General features: G+C 39.9%; 2 protein-coding genes across 2 annotated transcripts; both read right to left on the bottom strand.

Annotated features, from left to right (window-relative positions):
- Positions 1–1,360: 1,360 nt before the first annotated feature.
- On the bottom strand, positions 1,361–3,455 carry LOC124146543. The gene is made up of 3 exons (XM_048403500.1): positions 3,333–3,455; positions 2,501–2,547; positions 1,361–1,924 (listed from the first exon to the last, which is right to left on the bottom strand). The coding sequence occupies exons 1-3, from the start codon at positions 3,355–3,357 to the stop codon at positions 1,664–1,666; spliced, it is 333 nt and encodes a 110-aa protein (XP_048259457.1). The 5' UTR covers positions 3,358–3,455; the 3' UTR covers positions 1,361–1,663.
- Positions 3,456–7,906: 4,451 nt separating this feature from the next.
- LOC124146547 lies at positions 7,907–10,175 on the bottom strand. Its single transcript, XM_048403499.1, has 3 exons — positions 9,842–10,175; positions 8,938–8,999; positions 7,907–8,366 (listed from the first exon to the last, which is right to left on the bottom strand). Exons 1-3 carry the CDS (start codon positions 9,864–9,866, stop codon positions 8,106–8,108), a joined length of 348 nt encoding a protein of 115 aa, XP_048259456.1. The 5' UTR covers positions 9,867–10,175; the 3' UTR covers positions 7,907–8,105.
- Positions 10,176–12,574: the final 2,399 nt, after the last annotated feature.

Below are 12,574 nucleotides of genomic sequence, written 5' to 3' on the forward strand. Positions count from 1 at the left end.
TGTATTTAAGGCTGAAGCTACAGTACTGGTACTGAAACTTGGATGATATGTCATGGACGTTGTTTTCTTTTCTAAATGTTTTGTGTGCAAGTCCACAATCAAATATGGCAGCAATATTTCAATTTATGAAAACTATTTTTGCTACAAATCGAATGCAGATCCAAAGATCAAACCTCTAGCCCATCTTCTATGGTCCAAAATTGCTGCACTGGCAGCCATACGTCTCTCAAACGACACATCCAACAGATTCACTCTTTCAGGTCTCAAATGGACTCCTGCGACATGCTTTAGATTCTTTATTATAGAAAGCTATTTTTTTTTTAATTTATGAAACCTGCCATGTGACTTGTAAGCAACGTGTCGCACATCTATTCTAAACTATGGGAGTTACGATCGTCGTAGCTTCCGTTTGTCGCAAGTCTATGTTAAAGTATGGGAGTTACGATCGTCGTAGCATTCCGTTTGTCGCAAGTCTATGTTAAAGTATGGGAGTTACGATCGTCGTAGCATTCCGTTTGTCGCAAATCTATGCTAAACTAAGGGAGTTACGATTGTCTTAGCGCCGATATGCTTTGTTGGAACGGGACTCTTGCTGATTGTGTGTCATGGTCCCCGATGACTACTGGATTGTTACTCGTGATTTTAGTCATATTTTGCCAAGTCCTGCGTCAACTATTCACAGACCGTGGCAATATAACTGGAGTGAGTGTGTTAATATTATGCAATGTTGTTAGATATTGCTTGAATAGTGATGCCAGCAGCGCAAAACTATCCACTCACTACCTTTCTTTCTCAGTGTAATTACCCTGTCTGGCGCTCGGCAAAAAGGGGATAAAATAAATCTAGTGTCTGCGTGGGGTATCCTTGTTAAACTGCGCATGGTATCTCAGTGGACTAGCACTGTAAAACTGGCAATGTCCATCTTCCCGAGGCAATGGAGTTAACATGACTATAGAAGTCCAGTCCTCGGGAAGCTGGCATAAGTCCGGACAAACACGTCGCTATATAAGTGTAATAATCTTGGACGCGACGTTAAACCCTCTTCCCCTCACCTCCTGAGTATATAACTGAAGTATAGGTTAGATACACATAATTTGCGGCAATGCTTGTAAGAGGTGACTAACGGGATCGGGTGGTCAGGCTCGCTGACTTGGTTGATGCATGTCATCGTACCCAAATTGCGTGGATCGATGTTCATGATGACAATCACTGGATTGTCTGGTCCAGACACGATTATTTACAGACCGCCATCATATAGCTGTAATATTTATGAATGCGGCGTTAAACAACAAACAGACAAAAACATAATGTGTGATCAACATCTATACCCAACGAGGGCAAAACAACTTTACTCTGTTTAGTTCAATTTATTCTTGTTAAGCTGAACTGGACCACGTGTTGTGGTCAATATGCGAGGTGACATTTTCGCCGATCGGTGGCGTTTTCGCTCGGTGACAGAAAATAGCAGAAAAGGAACAAATCAAAACAAAACAAAATGTTGTAACAAATAATGTATTTCATTAACATAAAGAAAATAGCCAAAAACAAACAGAGATAGATTTTATGTATTTCCCAAATATTGTAACAAATGCCTCAACAGTCCTAAAATGATTCATAAATGTTTTGTATATAAGTATAGACATATGTGTTCAGAGTTCACTGCCTAATCATCCTTCTTCTTAAACACACTCTTGACTCTTCTGAAGAAGTTGGCCACCCTGGATAGCAAGGCCTTCAGGAAGGAGTGGGTTGGCTGGATGATCTCCTCATCCACGAGATCTACTTCAACAAAGTCAGTGTCGTCCACGATGTACTGACCAGCGATAGTGAGGGACACAGAAGGGACAGTGCTTGGGCGAAGGGTCTGTGGGACGGGCAGGTGGGACAAGTGGGCAGGGATGGTCAGGGACTTTGAAGTGGGTTGCTATAGATAGGGAGGTAGTGGAAAGAATGGAATGTGAGGAATGAATATTATGTAGATGGAAAAGGTTATTCAATCATTGAATGTTATTGCAGCAAATGAAAGATTATGGTGGTAAAGACAGAAAAGGTGTGACAAAAGAAACATGGTAAATAAAGATGATATATATATATAGCAGATACCGAAAGGTAAATATTTGTTTGTTGTTTAAAAACGCTGCACTCAGCAGTATTCCAGCTACATGAAGGCGGTCTGTAAATAATCGAGTCTGGACCAGATAATCCAGTGATTGACATCATGAGCATTGATAGTAAAGACGATGACATGAAGGATATTCTTGGAAATACAAATGTGACAAACTTTACAGAATTACTGAAGCCTTTGAAACAAAGTACTCTCAACATTTGTAATAGGGTTATATTAATTGCATACTGTTGGTTTAAGGTAGGAAAATAGTATAAACATTCATTTACAGCATTATTGAAAACAGGGACCAGTACACAGGTGTTCCAAATATCGGTGAAAACTCATGGAAGTGCTAAACAGGCATTGCTAAAGACAAGCCTTTATGACACCTACATGGCAAGGGGCAGGATAAGTCAGTTTGGACCAGATCATCCGATCAACTGTGGGGAAACAGAAGAATAAACATACAGGATATTAAACGCCCAGAATGTATGTTGCTGGTTCCTAATCTTTGGGTGATGACTAGTAAATTATATATCATTTTGCAGTTAATAAATTATTTGTGCTGACAGATAGGTGGCTTTTAGGGGTTGCCCTTTTCCAAAATGATAAAGACTAATGGTAATAATCACTGCAAAGTATATCTCCCTGTTACGTTATGACTTGAGCCACTCAGACAAAATATGGGATAATAAGTTACCTTTTTTTCTAAACTAAGTCTATTTGCTAAAATACAAGGGATTCAGCCTGGCCATACAATATTGATTTGGGCTCAGACTGCTGTGTACATTCTGAGAGCTTATAAGAATCATGAGCAGATCCAGGATTTAAAAAAAAGGGAGTGGGGGCAGGGGTGTGTTCCACTTGGGCTATTTGTAACTACAGTAGGGATTCTTCCCACCCAAAACACTACCCCAAGACTCACAAACACTTCATGTAAACCACTGTTAATAAATTTACGGAATTCATTTTACAACCAAATCAACATGTTACCATGGTAGGAAAGGCGCCTAAAGAATGTCAGTGAGATGTAAAAGAAACAAGAACCCACATTTTCTAATAATGTTTACAAGTTCAAGGTACACAAGGGCCCCTACATTCAACATCTTAGCCCCAGCATGCAGTGTTCGAAGATCAGTACAGGAGCCATGATACACACTGCCTCATCACACTAATATACCAACGTGTAGGTACGGAATCTACTGAAGCGTAATTAGAATTGTACCTTGAACATAAGTGCTCGCATTCATGGTGACAGGTTCAGGAATTGCAATAAAGGATTGGAAAATAACGCTTTCAGAACAGCAAAGTGGAAATGTAGCATCAAAAATGGCGTCGATGTAACGTCAAAGTGACAACCGTCGTCAAGGAAGACATGAAGTCTCGTAAAATCACACGATATTACAAAATAAAGTTAACTGGCTCTCGACTTCATTTGCGCTTGCACTGGGATGTTAAAGACGGAGCTCGGCGGAGATTAGTTAAAGTCGCGCCATCATATAAATGAAGCAAAATTAATTATGAGTTGAAATAATTCCTCCAGGCACGATTCTGGGTGTTACTAGTTACTATTCAACCAGCAGCTTGTAAGGGTCCGTCAAATTTATGGTACGACAGTGACTATAGTGATCATAACCAGAAATATAAGGCATGCTAGGGATTTATTCTGACCGGGAACCCACGGGGACTGGTATATCGAGATGACAGGTTCCATCAGCCCGACCCTGCATGGTTGGTAGGCTAGTTTCAGGTCATGACCAGGGGCATGTTCAGCAATACTTGTCTACTGGAGTACTCTGACTTGCTTAAACAGGATTGACATGCATGACCTAACCATGGCAACACACTTAAAACATTAAATTGTTCTTTAAGGCCGCACTCAGCAATATTCCAGCTATATGACGGCGGTCTGTAAATAATCGAGTCTGGACCAGACAATCCAGTGATTGACATCATGAACATCGATCCATGAAATTGGGATACGATGACATGCATCACCCAATTCAGCGAGTCTGACCACCCGATCCCGTTTGTCACCTCTTACGACAAACATAGTCGCCTTTTACGGCAAGCATGGGTTGATAAAAACCTACTCTACCCGGACCTTCACGGGTTAAAACATTAAGTAGGAGACAGCTAAGAATATATAATCTTTAACATCTTATTGATATTTTATCAGATGATCAGATATTATTTCATTAAAGAAAAGATATAACATGAAAAAAAAATCATGATATGAATATTTCAGATTAGGAAATATAAAATTAATGTTGGGGCTTCGTTAAAAATTTAAAACTGGTAATCAATGATGGATAAGAAATTCGAATAAATACTTATTTTTTTTCAAGCATTCTTTCTTACTTCTGTTACGTAAATAGTAAAAAAGTGAAACATAATTTCAAATGATTTGTTAGTTTATTATAACGGTAAAGGAAAGAGGATATTTGTCCTTTCTTATCAAATAACATGTTTATCTCATGGAGTGGCGTGACCGAAATATCGCCTCCGTGGTTTGGTGGATAGAGCGTCTGACCCGAGAGAGGAAGGTGAGTGGTTCGATCTCAAGCCGCATCATACCAAAGACGTTAAAATATGGTAAAACAACGACTGGTCGGCTCGGGGTCAGTATAACGTGTCTGAATGGGGTGTCAATGTAAAACTGCCGCATGTTATCTCAGTGGACTACCACTGTAAAACCGGCTAGTTCAAGCAGCCACGCACGCACACACACACGTGCATGAACGTCGCTATATGCGCGACGTTAAACCCCATTTCACCTCGTCTCACCCCACCTCACCAAGGTGATATCCATGTTGAAATGTATGGATGGAATATGATAGGCGTTGCATCATAACCGTTTAGCCGAGGATATGATGACAAAATGTTCCCAAGCCTCCAAAATATTATTGTCCACACTGAAACATAAAACCAGCCAGACCGCCAGAGATGGATACTCTCCTTCTCAACAGGAGGCGGTGGGTAGCCTATTGGTTAAAGGGTTAGCTCCTCATGCCGAAGACCCAGGTTCAGTTGCCTACATGAGTACATGTGTGAAGCGCATTTCTGGTGTCCCCCGCACTGATATTCGTGGAATATTGCTAAAAATGGCGTAACACCGTACTCACTCACTCATTCGTTTTAAATTCATTTTAAATGTTTGATTTGTATCCTGGGCCTACCAGGAATAGCCTGGTTGTCAAAGATGAAACACATTGCAACTGTACCAAAATGTAGACCATTTAGTCAACAAGAAATGTTGCAACCAGAGGATTTATTCATCTTCGTCACTCTGTGTGTTCATGGTACAGTGTTCATGGTACAGTGTGTGCGTGCGTGCGTGCGTGCGTGCGTGCGTGCGTGTAACAAATGTTTGGAGCCTTGGAAACCCAATGCTGTGGGGCCATGACATTATTCCGGTGCAGGAAAGAACTCGACAAAATGATTTGTGGTACAACGTCTGCCACACTCCATGCATTAATTTCTCATGGTGGTCAGAAGTTATGTATTGTTCGTGGTACAACTTTCTACTCCATGATTTGATTATTACCAAACATTTTGCAAGTAATATATTTCCTAAATATTGTAACACATGCCTCAAGAGTCCTAATGGTGGACTCACTAACTCATGAGTTTCACATATTTATTATCCTAAAAACACTTGAGTGAAGATTAAGTAATGTCCGTGTAAACTGCTCAGTATGTGAGTGGATGAGATGTTTGGAATGTCAATTTCTTTCCAGAATTAAATAGGTTAAACACCTGGGCCCACTTGCACAGAACAATCTTAGTTACAATCGATCTTAGGCGGCTACAATCAACTTTACAATCACCATACAATTGTCCTATTCCACTTGCACAGAACAATCTTAGCGCGATTGTTAGACGGCTTGGAGTTAAGATCGCGATCTTAGCTAAGATTGAAATCTTCAACTGTGGAGGTACGAATATTTTAAACTCGACTCCTGTCTATAGTTGTCTGCAAACGGGCATAGTTTGCTGCGCATACAATAAGTGGAACCGGTAACGACACGCAACACGTACCTCCCTCCATCGCACTTTTCCCAATTATTTGAAGGAAACGATTACTAGAATGAAGGCATATATTCTTGTCGGCATTAATACTGTCGTGATTTAGGAATTGTTTTCTATTTCAACAAGAGAAATACCTACTCATGTTTTTATTCAAAGTATTGAAATGCGAATAAATACATTATTTAGTAACACAATTATTATGAAAATTAAAATAAATAATAATAATATTTCCTCAAACCCAACGTGTAAATGCATGATCGTCATCTATTTGGGGGAGTTTTTCGTAAAATCCTAAATATATCCTTCATGTTTTCGTTTCGTTGCTACAACAAAGGATGTTATGACTACCATTTCAAAACACAGAAAGACGGGAACTTTCAAAAACGCATAGACAGGAAATAAGAATAATGAGTAATGTTTCGAGAAAGCAATTGTTAATATATATTCCCTAGGTATTAATTAAAATTTTTTTTATTTAAAATGTGAATTTTATTTTTGCTATTTATGGGATATTTTGCAAAAAAAATCAAATGTTTCATCATGTATATTTGCTTGTTTGATGAATACTTGTATTTTTTTCTTTTAAACTCTGATTAACCGCTCGTCCCCGTCCCATTTGATTTTAGATTTAAACATGTATGATTTGCTCTTCAGCTTGTATTTATTTGTAGATTAATTTCATGATAAACTAACGACAAAATAACTGACACGAATATGACCCCAAAAATATATAGGGGAAGCTCAGCGATTCAACAACATTGATACACTGGGTAAGGTAGATTGTACTCTACGGGCTTATACAAAGGGAAACCACTCCCATCTAGAGTATAAACTAAGATTAGCTGCCCTTGAGTTATCGAAAAGGTCACGGACGTTGCAAATCGCTTGCGTGACGACTTAGGTTTTTATCCTTCCCTTGTTTAGCGAAAAGGTATGTTGTTTTATATTTCTTTCAATATTGAGTCGGATGGGAATATTCCTTTTAGCTATCGACTCGATAGTTACGTATTTAACTATGGTAATTAACGATATTTCTGACGTTAAATTTGTGGTGCGTTCTTCATGTTGTTAAAGTGTCGATTCGAATGATAAAGTTTAGAAAAAAAGAGAGGCAATGTTTGAACGTAAAGCAGATTATTTATGTGAAACAGACTAAGCCTTGCACGCCATTTTGTCAAGTTTATTCAGGGACTACAACGATCTTAGATACTTAAGATTGGTCCGGACCAATTGTAAGTTTCGATTGTAGCTTACAATGATCTTAGCCTACAATCGCTTTGTGCAAGTGGATGACGATTGTAGCCGAAACCTAAGATCGCGATCTTAAGGATTTACAATAATTGTAGCGCTAAGATCGCTTTGTGCAAGTGGACCCTGTTCAAATGGTGCACCTGCGTGCCGTCCCACAGCAGCTGTTTATGGACTACATGTGTGATCACCATGCGTTAGTCTAGAGTGAGTGAGTGAGATGGGTTTAACGCCACCTTTAACAGTTATTCCAGTTATATCACGGCGTGTCAGCTTAATGTGGGAGGAAAGCCCGAAGTGATGCAGGTCTCAATGGTTTACCACTTAGGTGAAACCCACGAGCACGGGTATGGTGCTGACAAAACTAGAAACATAATCGGGGCGAACCGGGATTCGAACCCACAATCATAGATTTCTGGCGTGCCCAAGGGACGCAATTCTGCACAGCGTATCGCGGCGCCTTAGTAGACGTCTGGGCCCCCCGTGCCCCCCGTTAGTTTAGAACGCAGCCAGAAAATAGCAGAAAAGGAACAAATAAAAACAGAACAAAATGTTGTAACAAATAATGTATTTCATTAACATAAAAGAAATAGCCAAAAACAAACAGAGATAGATTTTATGTATTTCCCAAATATTGTAACAAATGCCTCAACAGTCCTAAAATGATTCATAAATGTTTTGTATATAAGTATATACATATGTGTTAAGAGTTCACTGCCTAATCATCCTTCTTCTTAAACACACTCTTGACTCTTCTGAAGAAGTTGGCTACCCTGGATAGCAAGGCCTTCAGGAAGGAGTGGGTTGGCTGGATGATCTCCTCATCCACGAGATCTACTTCAACAAAGTCAGTGTCGTCCACGATGTACTGACCAGCGATGGTGAGGGACACAGAGGGGACAGTGCTTGGGCGAAGGGTCTGGGGGACGGGCAGGTGGGACAAGTGGGCAGGGATGGTCAGGGACTTTGAAGTGGGTTGCTATAGATAGGGAGGTAGTGGAAAGAATCTAGTGTGAGGAATGAATATTATGTAGATGGAAAAGGTTATTCAATCATTGAATTTTATTGCAGCAAATAAAAGATTATGGTGGTAAAGACAGAAAAGGTGTGACAAAAGAAACATGGTAAATAAAGATGATATATATAGTAGATACCGAAAGGTAAATATTTGTTTGTTGTTTAAAAACGTCACACTCAGCAGTATTCCAGCTACATGAAGGCGGTCTGTAAACAATCGAGTCTGGACCAGACAATCCAGTGATTGACATGATGAGCATCTATAGTAAAGTTGATAACATGAAGGATATTCTTGGAAATACAAATGTGACAAACTTTACAGAATTACTGAAGCCTTTGAATCAAAGTACTCTCAACATTCATAATAGGGTTTTATTAATTGCATACTGTTGGTTTAAGGTAGGAAAATAGTATAAACATTCAGTTACAGCTTTATGAAAACAGGGACCAGTACACAGGTGTTCCACATATCAGTGAAAACTCTTGGAAGTGCTAAACAGGCATTGCTAAAGACAAGCCTTTATGACACCTACATGGCAAGGGGCAGGATAAGTCAGTTGGGACAGAGGCTGGAGGAACCAGATCATCCGATCAACTGTGGGGAAACAGAAGAATAAACATACAGGATATTAAACGCCCAGAATGTATGTTGGTGGTCCCTAACCTTTGGCTGGTGACTAGCAACTAATATATCATTTTGCAGTTAATAAATTATTTGTACTGACAGATAGGTGGTATATCGCTGATCTTTTAAGGGTTCCCCTTTTCCAAAATGTTCCAGTTTTATTTTGGATAAAGAGTAATTGTAAGAGCTAAGCACAGCTAGCCTAGACACTGCAAAGTATATCTCCCTGTTACTTTATAACTTGAACCCCTCAGACAATAAAAGGGATAATAAGTTACAGAATACCTTTCACTGCTAAACTAAGTCTATTTGCTAAAATACAAGGGATTCAGCCTAGCAATAAAATACTGATTTGGGCTCAGACTGCTGTGTCAGTTCTGAGAGTTTTATAAGAAATCATGGGCAGATCCAGGTTTATAAAAAAGGGAGTCGGGGACAGGGTGTGTTCCACTTGGGCTATTTGTAACTTCAGTAGGGGCAGTTCCCACCCAAAACACTTCCCCAAGGCTCACAAACACTTCATGTAAACCACTATTAATAAATTAACGGAATTCATTTTACAACCAAATCAACATGTTACCATGGTAGGAAAGGCGCCTAAAGAATGTCATGAGATGTAAAAGAAACAAGAACCCACATTTTCTAATAATGTTTACAAGTTCAAGGTACACAAGGGCCCCTACATTCAACATCTTAGCCCCAGCATGCAGTGTTCGAAGGTCAGTACAGGAGCCATGATACACACTGCCTCATCAACACTAATATACCAACGTGTAGGTACGGAATCTACTGAAGCGTAATTAGAATTGTACCTTGAACATAAGTGCTCGCATTCATGGTGACAGGTTCAGGAATTGCAATAAAGGTTAGGGAAATAACGCTTTCAGAACAGCAAAGTGCAGACTTAGCATCAAAAATGGCGTCGATGTAACATCAAAGTGACAACCGTCGTCAAGGAAGACATGAAGTCTCGTAAAATCACGCGATATTACAAAATAACGTGAACTGGCTCCCGACTTCATTTGCGCTTGCACTGGGGTGTTATAGAGAAGGAGCTCGGCTGTATTTTGAGGAGAGAAGTTAAGTCGAGCCATCATATAAATGGAGCAAATTTAATTATGAGCTGAAATAATTCCTCCAGTCACGATTCTGGGTGTTACTAGTTACTATTCAACCAGCAGCTTGTAAGGGTCCGTCAAATTTATGGTACGACAGTGACTATAGTGATCATACTATGACCATTTTCATAACCAGCAATATAAGGGATGCTAGGGATTTATTCTGACCGGGAACCCACGGGGACTGGTATATCGATATGTCAGGTACCATCAGCAGACCCTGCATGGTTGGTACACTAGTTTCAGGTCATGACCAGGGGCATGTTCAGCAATACTTGTCTACTGGAGTACCCTGACTTGGATTGACATGCATGACCTAACCATGGCAACACACTTAAAACATTAAATTGTTCTTTAAGGCCGCACCCAGCAATATTCCAGCTATATAACGGTCTGTAAATCGACTAGCACTGTAAAACCGGCTAGTTCAAGCAGCCACGCACGCACACACACACACGTGAATTAACGTCGCAATATGCACGACGTTAAACCCCATTTCACCTCGTCTCACCTCGTTTCACCGCACCTCACCTCACCTCACCTCACCTCACCAAGGTGATATCAATGTTGAAATGTCTGTATGAAATATGATAGGCGTTGCATCATAACCGTTTAGACGAGTTCTTGCATCTATTCTAATCATTGTCAGGATGTTATGACAAAATGTTCCCAAGCCTCCAAAATATTATTGACCACTCTGAAACATGAACACAGACTGCCAGAGATGGATAATCTCCTTCTCAATAGGAGGCGGTGGGTAGCCTATTGGTTAAAGGGTTAGCTCCTCATGCCGAAGACCCAGGTTCAGTTGCCTACATGAGTACATGTGTGAAGCGCATTTCTGGTGTCCCTCGCACTGATATTTGCGGAATATTGCTGAAAACGGCGTAACACCGTACTCACTCATTCGTTTTAAATTCATTTTAAATGTTTGATTTGTATCCTGGGCCTACCAGGAATAGCCTGGTTGTCAAAGATGAAACATATTGCAACTGTACCAAAATGTAGACCGTTTAGTCAACAAAAGTTGCAACCAGAGGATTTATTCATCTTTGTCACTCTGTGTGTTCATGGTACAGTGTGTGCGTACGTGCGTGCGTGCGTGCGTGCGTGCGTGCGTGCGTGTAACAAATGTTTGGAGCCTTGGAAACACAATGCTGTGGGGCCATGACATTAATCCGGTGTAGGAAAGAACTCGACAAAATGATTTGTGGTACAACGTCTGCCACACTCCATGCATTGTTTCCTCATGGTGGTCAGAAGTTATGTATTGTTCGTGGTACAACTTTCTACTCCATGATTTGATTATTACCAAACATTTTGCAATCAATATATTTCCTAAATATTGTAACAAATGCCTCAAGAGTCATAAAGGTGGACTCACTAACTCATGAGTTTCACATATTTATTGCCCTAAAAAACCTAGTGTGAAGATTAAGTAATGTCCGTGTAAACTGCTCAGTATGTGGGTGGATGGGATGTTTGGAATGCCAATTTCTTTCCAGAATTAGATAGGTTAAACACCTGTTCAAATGGTGCACCTGCATGCCTTTGTGAGAAAGTGAAATGATGATAATTTCTATGGTCAAAGGGAAGTAACTCTTTGGATGGGTGCGTTACCACCTAAAGGTCAACTGACGTTGGGCATCGGGAGCCGGGAACCAGTTTTCTTTAAATGCGATGTTTGATAACATTATAAAGTGGTATATAGGTAGATTTGATACTAATCTATAGATGTAAACACATTTGATGATACATCTGTGTGTTTAAAGTAGATTTTGACAGCCCGGGCCAAGCGGACCCAACACAAGCCAAACACTTCTGATTGAGACTATGTTGAGAATGTAGAGGGAAAAGGGCTGTACTTAGAGCACCTTGTTTTCTTTAAATACCGCGATCTGAGACACTATAAAGTGGTATTTTGGTAGATATTATACTAGTTTATAGATGTCAATCCATTTGATGATACATATGCGAGTTTAAAGTTGATTTTGACAGCCCGGGCCAAGTCGGACCGAACACTTGTGTGACTGTTGAGAGTACAGGGAGAAGAGGTCTACTTTAACCAACGTGTCTGCTTTAAATACGATGAACAGTGACATTATAAAGTGGTATTTACTTAGATATAGTATTATCCTAAAAATATAAACGTTATGCCGACAGATGGAAATCTGTATCAAGATAGCTAGAAGTATTTGATACGTGTCAAATCATATTTCGTTGAACGATTGCTCTTTTACATGTTACCTAGATCAGCGACGCTAACACACAGCTCCACTTTCTGGTTTTCAAGTGATTTACTCCGAATAACTTAATTATGGTGCACTTTTTGGTAGGTTATTGTTCAGTAATGTCATGTGTGTATGTTGCATCAATAATATGTAGGTATGATCGCCGATAATGAAGTAATTAGCCAATAACACTTTG

This window comes from Haliotis rufescens, unplaced genomic scaffold, assembly GCF_023055435.1.
Source record: "Haliotis rufescens isolate VD_foot unplaced genomic scaffold, xgHalRufe1.0.p SCAF_3, whole genome shotgun sequence".
NCBI lineage: Eukaryota > Metazoa > Mollusca > Gastropoda > Lepetellida > Haliotidae > Haliotis > Haliotis rufescens.

What these genes read in the sequence shown, in the direction of transcription:
- LOC124146543 (XM_048403500.1), bottom strand. Translation starts at nt 3,357, where the DNA reads ATGAATGCGAGCACTTATGTTCAAG. An exon ending in TGCGAGCACTTATGTTCAAG is followed by an intron (nt 2,548 to 3,332) that starts GTACAATTCTAA and finishes GTTTCCCCACAG; the next exon opens with TTGATCGGATGATCTGGTCC. An exon ending in CTTATCCTGCCCCTTGCCAT is followed by an intron (nt 1,925 to 2,500) that starts GTAGGTGTCATA and finishes CCCTATCTATAG; the next exon opens with CAACCCACTTCAAAGTCCCT.
- LOC124146547 (XM_048403499.1), bottom strand. Translation starts at nt 9,866, where the DNA reads ATGAATGCGAGCACTTATGTTCAAG. An exon ending in TGCGAGCACTTATGTTCAAG is followed by an intron (nt 9,000 to 9,841) that starts GTACAATTCTAA and finishes GTTTCCCCACAG; the next exon opens with TTGATCGGATGATCTGGTTC. An exon ending in CTTATCCTGCCCCTTGCCAT is followed by an intron (nt 8,367 to 8,937) that starts GTAGGTGTCATA and finishes CCCTATCTATAG; the next exon opens with CAACCCACTTCAAAGTCCCT.